Source organism: Notamacropus eugenii, chromosome 7 (assembly GCF_028372415.1).
Source record: "Notamacropus eugenii isolate mMacEug1 chromosome 7, mMacEug1.pri_v2, whole genome shotgun sequence".
Taxonomy (NCBI): domain Eukaryota; kingdom Metazoa; phylum Chordata; class Mammalia; order Diprotodontia; family Macropodidae; genus Notamacropus; species Notamacropus eugenii.
Genome location: NC_092878.1, coordinates 144,484,359 through 144,494,934, shown reverse-complemented (window position 1 = coordinate 144,494,934; position 10,576 = coordinate 144,484,359). Strand labels below are relative to the sequence as shown.

The following is a 10,576-nucleotide window of genomic DNA, read 5'->3' as shown; positions in this document are numbered from 1 at the left end:
TCCAACTGTAGGTGAGAAGAGGAAGGGCTGGAGCTGGAGGTTGGCAGCCTAAGATCTGGGTTGGTCCTCCTTTCTCTTCTTCCTCAGCCATTCAGAAGGCTTGGCCCTTTCCAAAGTGTTGGCAGTAACTACTTTGTCGTCACCTGGAGCACAGTCCTATTGGAGGCGATGGTCACGCCCTCCCCATTCTTCCCTCTTCTCCTCCCTCTGAGTGACGTCTTTCAAAGTTCTCTTTTCCCCCCACCCTAGTCAATACACTCCCCCCCTCCAGCTAAAGGGAGGTAGGGAGTGATGCAAATGTTTTATTACCTTTGAGAGCTTCATCTGAACTGTCAGGAACAGAGAGGAAGAAGGGAGGAAGTGGGGGGGGAGAAAGAGAGGGAGAGAGAGAGAGAGAGAGAGAGAGAGAGAGAGAGAGAGAGAGAGAGAGAGAGAGAGAGAGAGAGAGATTACAGTTTTAAGAGAGAGAAAAGGACTCATCAAACAGGAGCCTAAGATAAAAGGAGAGAGAAAGCAAGGAAAGGAAAAGGGCAAGAAAAGGAGAGGGCGTGTTTTGGAAACCTCTCGAGGGGTAGTGGCCTTGGTTACCAAACCCGTTTGTGAAAGTAATGCTTGCAGTGAATACAGGAAAAGAAGGAGAAAGGAAACGCTCCAACAGCAGGGACCTAGGCTGTAACTGAAATCTCCAAACTTTCCCGTTTTATTCTCTTATCCCAGTATTGTTGAGGGGTTTTATTTTGGTTTCTTTTCTTTTCTTTCTTTCTTTTTCTTTTCCAAAAGATATCGAAGCTTTCTGCTACCGAACATCAAGAAAGCGAGGACATGGCAAGGTGTTGAAGCCGTGGAAAAGTGATCGTCTGGGTTTTTACTGCCTCCTGCTACTTGCCTAGAATAGGGCTGAAATCCCGGACACACTGAGAGGCTGTATCCCACTTAGCTTCGAGACAGAGCATACCACGGGCAGATCCACCTCGCCGGGGACACGGTGCCGCTACCTGAAGACAGCTCGCAGTTAACTGGCTTAAGAGAGAGACGCTTTGAACCTTCCAAAGAAAAGAGAAAGAGCTCCCCGCCCCCATCTCCATTTCTAACATCAAAGAGGAATCTCTGGGGCTCTAACTTTGTACTAAACTAGCGGTAACTAGGTTTTTGTTGGCCTCTCTCCAGAGGAAGATGAGAAGAAACGAATTTTGAGGCTCGGTGTCTGCGGAAAGAAGAGAGAGAAATCAAGAGACCCAAGAGAGGATCGCCGGCCAGGGCAACATAACTTAAACCCTAACTAACCTCCTCGATCTCCTCTTTACGCAAGGAAATCAGAGAGAAAGAGAGAGGCAGAGAAGCTCAGGGAGACCCAGAGAGAAACCACTTGGGGAAGAGAGATTCTATTTTCCCCTTTTTGTAAGGCTGCCCCCTTCCCCTGCACTGCCGGTCCCTTAGTAGCTTGGGGTGGGCGCAGCAACCTGGGGTTCTCTTTCCTCTTCTTCTTGGAGTTTCGGGATCGGCTCCGCCAGGCTAGTCCAAGAAGGAGGGTCACCACCCCCTCCCCCGGCCCCGGCCCTCTGCCCGACCCCCCGAGGAGCTCCGAGCCTGTAGGGCCCCTCGGATTGTGGGCTCCAAGCTACCCTGTGAGCCTGTGGGTCCGGCCTCCGCGCTCAGCGGTGGGATGTTAGCTGTGGGGCCTATGGAGGGCACCCGGCAGAGCGCGTTCCTGCTGAGCAGCCCGCCCCTGGCTGCCCTGCACAGCATGGCTGAGATGAAGACCCCGCTGTACCCCGCCGCCTATCCACCGTTGCCCACCGGGCCCCCGGCTTCCTCTTCTCCTTCTTCCTCCTCCTCGTCGTCGTCGTCTTCTTCGCCCTCCCCACCCTTGGGCGTCCATAACCCCTCTGGCCTCAAACCCCCGACCTCTGGGGGGCTCTCTTCTCTGGGCAGCCCCCCGCAGCAGCTTTCGGCCGCCACCCCGCACGGCATCAACGACATCCTGAGCCGGCCCTCCATGCCCCTGACCTCGGGGGCCTCCTTGCCCTCTGCCTCGCCCTCCGGCTCCTCCTCTTCTGCCTCCTCTGCCTCCTCTTCTGCCTCCTCTGCCTCCTCCTCTTCCTCCTCCTCGTCGGCCGCCGCCGCCGCCGCCGCTGCAGCCGCAGCCGCGGCCGCCTCTTCCCCGGCTGGGCTCCTGGCTGGCCTGCCTCGTTTCAGTAGCCTCAGCCCCCCGCCGCCTCCCCCAGGCCTCTACTTCAGCCCCAGTGCCGCCGCAGTGGCGGCAGTTGGCCGGTACCCCAAACCCCTGGCGGAGCTGCCTGGCCGGACCCCCATCTTCTGGCCAGGGGTGATGCAGAGTCCTCCGTGGAGAGATGCCCGGCTTGCTTGTACTCCTCGTGAGTATTGCCTCCCTGAATTTTCCTTCTCTGCCCCATACCCATGCTATTTTTCGATCTCATTCCCATACCCATCCTCCCCAGCCCGCTCCTGATTGCACGTTGTGTAGTTTGGCTGGGGACTAAGTAAGCTTAGACTGGGGAATTGGAATGGGAGGGGGGCGGGGAGTGGGGAAGGGTTGAAACTAGGCTCCCGACTTTCTGAGCCACTAAAATTTCTTATAGCACTCTCACCTCTGACTGGAGGTAAATCTCAAGAAGCAGGTGTGTGTTTGTGAGTGGTAGAGAGGGCGAGGGCCTGGGAGTGAGAGTGGTTGGGGTCGTTACACAGAGAATACATCGGCCGTAGGTGTAGCACTGCTTTTTCTGCTGTGTTTAGTCCTATAAGCTATGGGTCTGGGCCGCTCAAGTTCTGCCTGGTTATGGACACTACTTGGGTGGGCAGGGAGTGGAAGACCTGATCAAGCTTTACTCAGAGGCCGCCTTCGCCTGTGGTTCTGATGGCGGGTTTAGGACTCCTCCCAGTCCCCTTCTTAGAAGGCCCTTGGTGGGGGGTGGGGGTGGGGTGGGCAGGGGACTGAACTGCAAAAGAGTTCACTAAGTTGGACTGCACCGAAGGCCCCAGAGAGGAATGTGTTTATTTGCATGTAAACCACGGTGTCATTTATTCTCCCTTCACCTCCCCGCCCCTCTCTCGCCCTGGGTAAATTTGGCCACCAGCGAGCCCATTGTTGACCTACTAGCCACTCTCAGAGGAAGGTAATAATGGTTAAATCGAGGACAGCCCTTTGCTTCTAGTGTTTCCCCTCTCCAGCCAACCACTTAGGACATTGAACGGCTTCCTTCTCTGTTCACTTGTCTCCAGTCTGCAAATGCTGTTCAGTAGAATAGCTCACGCGCTTCTTTTTCTTCTTCTTCTCCCTTCTGGTTTTCACCCAAATCAGTTAACCCTTGTCTTCATAAAGGGGAGCTTAAATCCCCAACTTTCAAAGACAAGAATGGGGATAAGGATACAGGGGCAGGAGGAAATAGCAAGCGAGAAACACCAGAAAGAAACAACCTAGTCTCCAAGGACTTCTCTTGGAGGTGGGGGAGAAACTGTCTTTTGCCTCCCACTATCTCCCCCCCTTCACATTTGACTTTTCCCTCTCTAGATCAGGGAGAGGCTCTTGGCTTTCCGTATGGTTTTTGTGTCCCCAGTGAGAGTCCCTTTTCATTCTTCTTTATTTTTAATTCGTCTGAGTCGTCCAAGTTATTTAACTCTCGAGTGTTCCCGGTCCTTTTAATGAGGCAGAATACACGTGATAGGTTGCGAAAGCTCAGGAGATAACACTTTAGAAAAAAGCAGCATAGTTGGAAGTAGGTAGAAAGGATGAAGAGACGTATAGAGGGAGGTCCACGTCACGCCGGCAGTTTGATCTTTTTAAAGGCACTGTTAACAACAAAAACAAACCAAACCCTCGGTGCGAACGCATGAAGTTACAGGTTTCTTTGGATGATTTAGTACGCAGAAATATAGACGTATAGCTGGAAAGGATCTCAGAAATTATCTAGTACAAAGGTTCTTAGGACTTGTTTTTAAAAAATATTTTCATATCTGAATTTCAACATAATTGGTTTCTTTTGTAATCCTATATATTTTCCTTTATTAATTTAAAAACATTATTCTAAGAAGGTTTCCATAAGCTTCATCAGGGGGCCATGACACAAAAAAGTTTAAGAATACCTGATCCAGTCCAACTTTCTTATTTTATAGTTAAAGTAATAGAAACCCACTGATATTCAGTGATTTGCCCAAGATCCCAGGCTAGTAAGGCGATCCTAGCCTACCAGATTCCATGCTCTAAGTCCAAGACTTTTTTCCACTAAAAAGCATTTTTTTTTTGCAATGAAAACACAAATTCACATTACTTATTATTTCTATTCATTTTCCGGGATAAATCGAAGGCAGAAAAATATGTATACTAAAAGATTAGAGAGGCTTTTGGCCGCAACCTGTCGTTCAAATTGATTGTATCTATTCCAATTTGGCTCAGACAAACTTTCTATAATGCAAAACAATCCTTTGCCCTTGTTCAATTTGATCTGCCTGTGAATATGATGACAAATATTATAAAAATAAAGTGATATCAAAGCAGTTAATGGAAACATATTGTGGCCATCGGTGACTCTACTTCAGGATTTTTTTTTTTTTTTTTGGTGACAGAACAAGGTTTACTTTCCCAGGAGAAAAAAGTTTTTTTTTTTTTTTTAAAGTTCAGTCATGTTTTGGGTGAACTATTTGATCTCCTGTCTTCATCCTTTCCCATTTATTATGCCAGATCAAAGTTCAATTTTGCTGGACAAAGATGGAAAGAGGAAACATACAAGACCCACGTTCTCAGGACAGCAGATTTTCGCTCTGGAGAAGACTTTTGAACAAACGAAATACTTGGCAGGACCCGAAAGAGCGAGGTTGGCTTATTCTCTAGGCATGACGGAGAGTCAAGTCAAGGTGAGCTTCTGGAGTCGGGAAGGTTGTGGCCTTGAGCATGGAAGAGACTGTAGTAAAAGAAGGGAAAATTAGCAAAAAAAAAAAAAAAGTCTGCACAAAGATGATACAAAGCAGTTCTGCCTTTAAAACAATGGATAAACAAACAAAAAAAGAACCCAATTCATTCCTTTAAAATAAAGTTAATCTGGATAGCAGTGAACATCCCATTAAAAGGGAGAATCAAGGCATTACCAAAACATCTGTAATGCTTATTTTTAGATACTTCCTTTTTATTTCCTTCATAAAGCTTTCTGGTACTTCTGATGGCCAGGCACCTCGAGCCTTGTATAAGCTTGTCCTTCCCAGTGTTTTATTCTTGGAGCACATATTGCAGTGTGTACAGAACCATAATTTTAACAATAATAGGTGTTGTGTATGTGTGTGTTTACCATCAGACATGCATGTTTATGGTGAGAAATGAAGATAATATGATAGACTGAGACAAGTTTAGAGAGAAAAAGCTAGTAGTTGGGGAAATTATTTTCTACCTACCAGAATCAGTCTGGTCTTTGTGGGTTATAATGTCTGTATTATCATTTGGCAGTATCTTTAAAAGCAAACCAACCCTAACTATAGTCAATAGAATGCTTCGCTTATTCCTGGGCTTCAAATGGCTCCCTTTTTCAGCTGTTTCAGTTTTAGAAATCTGGGAGTGGGGTAGGGAAGGAAAAGAGGTGACTTATTGACTTAGATTGTATAGAGTAACTATTATGGTTACTAGATCTCAAGTTTATTTTTCTTTACACTCCTTTTCCGGTTTGTTCTATCTGGTCTCTTTTTGGGTGTGTGTTTATTCTAAACCTTGCTAAGATGCTCTGTTTTAATTGATTTTGTTGCCTACTTGCTAAATTAAAGCCCCAAACATCGTTAATATTAGCTAATGTTACCATTCAGCAGGGCTTTAAAAAAATCAACAAGCATCACCAGAAACTAATTTTAAATAACACTTTTGTATTTGGATATTAGTTCAGGCTACTTTCAACTCAAAATGTATTTTTGCACTTGGAGGTTGGTTCACCTCCATATCACAGTTGCCTAGAGATCCTCATTTGTCACTGTAAATCCATCTAAATAGCTAGGAGTGAATTATTGTCACCAATACAATGAAAATCACAGCCCCTCTCCTCACAATTCTGCTCCTTGGAATAAAATACATAACGGATGGGAAAACATAAAGAGAGGCCAATTCACAGGCCTCATTATAATTTATTGCATATTGCTGATGGCTCAGATGAAAATATATTCATCCAGGATTGTGTCATTTTATTGGTGAAAATTTTTTGTCTAGGAATTGAACACCTCTAGGGTTTTTTTTTTAATTGTTCAACAATATCAAAACGATAAATTGATAAGATATAATCATTTTCTAGGCGAATTTATTTTAGATTATTTGAAAAATTAGATAATTCTAAAACATAATTTTAGGCAACCAATCTCAGATTTTAACAATTTTACTAGAAGCAAATGTATGCTAGTTTTTTTTTCTTGGGGAGGGGTGTCCTACACTTCTCGTTGTCGAGAAATAAATTGGCATGTTTATGTGGGGTACTTTGGGGATTTAGCAGAAGCTTTTACTTTGCATTTTAGGATAGTTACCAAAGGGACACATTTATTAAATCCTGGGGAAGGGGAGGAGAGGGGAGGAGAGCAATTTACATAGTCTGAGGATGGGTAATCAGTCCTGCGATTAGACAAATTAAACAGTCTTATGTCTAAAAGGGAGAAGAGGGAGAAGAAAAACGACAGTGAACTGTTTCAAAACTTCCTCTTCTCTGCAATACGAACTTTTGAGGATGTTTTGAAATTCCTCCAAATATGAAAATAAACAAAAAATAATTAAAAGCATATATTACAAAATTTAAAATAACAACAAAACGCTGGAGTGAAATGGAGGAAGAAAGTTCTCCCCCCCATTAAATTAGGGAGAGGATTCTCTCTCTCTCTCTCTCTCTCTCTCTCTCTCTCTCTCTCTCTCTCTCTCTCTCTCTCTCTCTTTCCCCCTCCCCCGCATATTTTTTCTAGTCACCTAATTTTAATTTTACTCTTCTAAGCAATCATTCGGTGACAAGATCAACAACCATACATTTCATAACCTTGACAACTGTTCTAAGTTTGTACTGATGACTCTAAAGAACAGGGACAGACTGTCGGGCAAAATGAGTTAGCTTTCTAGAGGAAGGGGTAGCTGAATGTCAATAGGTGACGCTATGAGTGACAAACTGCACTGGAAATCTTAATATTCTCTCTAAATCCTTTCTCTCTCTCTCTCTCTCTCTCTCTCTCTCTCTCTCTCTCTCTCTCTCTCTCTCTCTCTCTCTCTCTCTCTCTCTCTCTCTCCTCTCGCCACTATCCTCTCCTGCTTTTCTCCGCCGGCTTTTCTGCTCTCTGCGGGAAAACTTTGGACACATCCTTTTCCTATTCCTTCCCTGTGCTCCTGGCCCTACAGGTTTGGTTCCAGAACCGTCGGACCAAGTGGAGAAAGAAACACGCAGCCGAAATGGCCACAGCCAAGAAGAAGCAGGACTCCGAAACCGAGCGGCTGAAGGGGGCCTCTGAGAACGAGGAGGAAGACGACGACTACAACAAGCCTCTGGACCCCAACTCCGACGATGAGAAAATCACCCAGTTGCTGAAGAAACACAAGTCTAGCAGCAGCAGCCTGCTCGTGCACACGTCAGAGAATGAAAACTCCTCTTAAAGCTGCCACTGCGCAGTCCCGAGCATCCCACGCCACCCCGCCCCAAGCCACCTGATCCCCTCGTTTCACCTCATCCCCTCATTTCACCCCAGCCCAGCCCAATCTCATCCTGCCCTGTCCCTAGTGGTGAGAGTGTCAGCCCGCAACGCGTTCACCGCACACCCAACGCACACATTCATAAACCAACAAATGCTCCCAGAACCTCCCACCCACTTTGCCCAGGGTGGAGCTAGCCTGGTCCGCTAGCAAAAGAGCAGAGAGGATGGGACCCGGCCCAGTGTTCTCGCTTTGCCGGCTCTCCGCCTCAGGACACCCCAAGTCCTCACCCTCCCCAATCCTCCCAAGAGCACTGAGGACTCAACCCCGGTTAAGGGAGGACATTTGCTATTTTCTGAGATGTATATGTATATTTTTCTAAACTCTATAAGTGACGGGAAGAGACTCGGAGAAATCAAAACACGCAAAGCAAATAAACAAATACACCGAACCAAGCCACCAATCACCCTCTAGCCCTTTTTCTCCCACCCTGCGGCTCCCCGCCCCCGCACCCTACCCTAGGCTCTTACTACTGTTTGTTCCCGGCAAGCAGGGAGGGAGTGGGAGAAGGAAGTGTTGTTATTGTAGGGGAGCCGCCTGCAGCGCCTGGGCCCTACTTCTGGGACCACCGAGTCGCGCCAGCTGCAGGACGGGATGGGAAGAGGGACCAGTTCTCAGCCACAAACAGCAGTTGGAACTAAAGTAACGTGTTGAAGGCTCTTTGTAAATAAATCGTGAGTCATACTGACTAGAAGTTCATTTTACTGCGAATATTTAAAATGTAAAGCATCTTTTTTTTTTGTATAAAAGTATGGTTCTACCTTCCCCCTCTGAATTTAAGATGTGTTCCGTTTTCATGTTCCCTTCAGTTTTGAAAGTGTTTTAAGATATATCAAAGAGAAGCGTCCCTTCTCGCCGCCTTTTTGCTTTCCCCTTTTTCAATTTGACTCCTCCTGCCTCTGAAGTTTCTCCTACCGTTCTCCCTCTTCCTTCCCTTTTAATTTGCGCTATACTCTCTCTCTCTCTCTCTCTCTCTCTTTCTCCTTCTCCCCCTCCCCCCAATAGGGTCTTCTTATCTCGCCCAGGCTGGAAGCGCAAGGCTCACTCATGGATCGATCCCACTGATGATCCGTATATAGGAGTTTTCACCTCAGTTTTCGCCTGTGCGGGGTAGCCCCTTCTTTGGCAGCTCCTGGGGGCTTACTGTATGGGTGCCGGACTTACTTTGGAAACCTACCCACTTTTAGCCCTACTGTGGCTCACAACTCTTGAGCTCAAACGATCCACCAGCCTCAACCTCCCCAGTAGCAGAGTAACAGGCGTACACCAATCATGCCTGCCCAGGTTCCCAATATAAGGACACCAGTTATGAGATGGAGTCCAGCTACAGCTGAGGTCTGCTCAATCTCTGATGGGCCACAGCCCTGCCACTCTCATTCTATTCTGAAATCAGACGTTGGTTTGTTGCTATTTATTAGTGATAATAAAAGGGGATTGGAGAAGGACAGAATAAAATAGCTTGTGTTTTAATTTCATTCCTTTCCGATAAATGCGTGTTAAAGTAGATGTTGGGAAGTGTTGCAACCACTCTCAATCGGAAATATAAGAATCCATTTAGTTGCTGTAATTGAATTTGAAGTGTGTTTTTGTATCATAAAGAATACTAGAGAATATGTAAATTGTTTCCTTTTAAGCTAATAATCATGGTATATTAGCATCTTTAACCTTTATTAATTTATATAAAAATTCGGTTTGTAAAGAGAAGAAAACCTCCTTTGCTAAACCAGTTCAATGTAATGCACTTTCTGTTTTAAAAGGATAAATCATTTAAAACCAGTTGGAAGTCGTCTGTTGCCTCTCATGAAAGGAGGGGTACAGACCATATGATCTCATCAGAGATCTCAAATAATAAAGCTTACTGAAAGAAAAAAAAATACCATTTCAGATCAGTTTCTTTAGCGAATTCCCAGGGGTTCTTTAATTTTTGCTGGGGGGTGGTGGTGGTGAAGCCACATTTCCAGGATATGTGGATTAGGAAGATGAAAGAAACCCAGCCCCGTCCATCAGGTTCCTTTGAAAGACTCAGAATGATATCTTATGTCTGCGATGTCTAATTTTTTCCCGATTGCTTTTTCTCTTCTCTCTCTCTCTCTCTTCCTCTCTCCCTCCCTGCCTCCTTCCGAGACTGTCCCAGGAGGACTCCGGGAAGTACTCATTTCCATATATCTAAGATAGAATGCTCAGTCAAACACGAAGTCAGAGGAGCAGGCAACCGGGCCCTGAGCGGCTGCGGCTGTCTCATCTCTTCCTGGGTTAAACATTTTTCTGTGGAAAGATGAGTGAGGCAGGCTGATTTCATTCTACTTGCGACTTGGGGATCGGGCAGACAGGGACACATTAAAGAAACATAGCTTGACAGAAAACAAGCTCGGATACCATTTAGGAATCTTTTCGTCTGATTTCTTTTCAACAAAACATAAGAAAAAATGAAATACATTTAAGGTTTTTTTTTTAAAGTTAATGAGTTGGAGAGAAGGAGAAAAAAAAGGGGAAGAGAAGAGAGGCTTTAAAAAAAAAAATAGGTTCTCCCATCAAACATTTTAAAATATAGAAAGTACTGCTCGTGTATTTTTTTGTCCCCTCCAGAAATGAAAGTAGTAGGAAAATTGGAAATGAATGGCAGAAAATATCGTACAGACTATTTATTAACTACAGAAAGAGGAAAGGTTACTCATTTCCCCAACCTTTTTAGGTCTTTCCCTGAGACTTTACTTAGACCTTCCTAACTATTCACTAGGTTGTTAAGCATCCTATAGTAAAAAGGTGAAAAGGCCAGAGTGTGGGATGTTTCTGTCTTTGTGCATTAAAGACAGTTGTTATTTTAAGGAGATTTTTGCTATGACGATTTCTTTCTAGTGGCACTGTCCATCATGA

General features: G+C 45.4%; 1 protein-coding gene across 2 annotated transcripts; it reads left to right on the top strand.

Annotated features, from left to right (window-relative positions):
* Positions 1–1,663: 1,663 nt before the first annotated feature.
* NKX6-1 (NK6 homeobox 1) lies at positions 1,664–8,105 on the top strand. Of its 2 annotated transcripts, XM_072623590.1 has the most exons (5): positions 1,682–1,779; positions 1,873–1,991; positions 2,148–2,375; positions 4,697–4,869; positions 7,355–8,105. In XM_072623590.1, exons 1-5 carry the CDS (start codon positions 1,682–1,684, stop codon positions 7,604–7,606), a joined length of 870 nt encoding a protein of 289 aa, XP_072479691.1. In that variant the 3' UTR covers positions 7,607–8,105. The 2 variants fall into 2 exon arrangements, with proteins under 2 accessions (XP_072479690.1, XP_072479691.1); XM_072623589.1 differs by having other exon boundaries at positions 1,664–2,375.
* Positions 8,106–10,576: the final 2,471 nt, after the last annotated feature.

Excerpts from the sequence above, each read along its gene's own strand:
- NKX6-1 (XM_072623589.1), top strand. The coding sequence starts at position 1,664 with ATGTTAGCTGTGGGGCCTATGGAGGGCACCCGGCAGAGCGCGTTCCTG. Across the intron at positions 2,376-4,696 it reads CCGGCTTGCTTGTACTCCTC|ATCAAAGTTCAATTTTGCTG; the intron begins GTGAGTATTGCC and ends TTATTATGCCAG. Across the intron at positions 4,870-7,354 it reads TGACGGAGAGTCAAGTCAAG|GTTTGGTTCCAGAACCGTCG; the intron begins GTGAGCTTCTGG and ends CTGGCCCTACAG.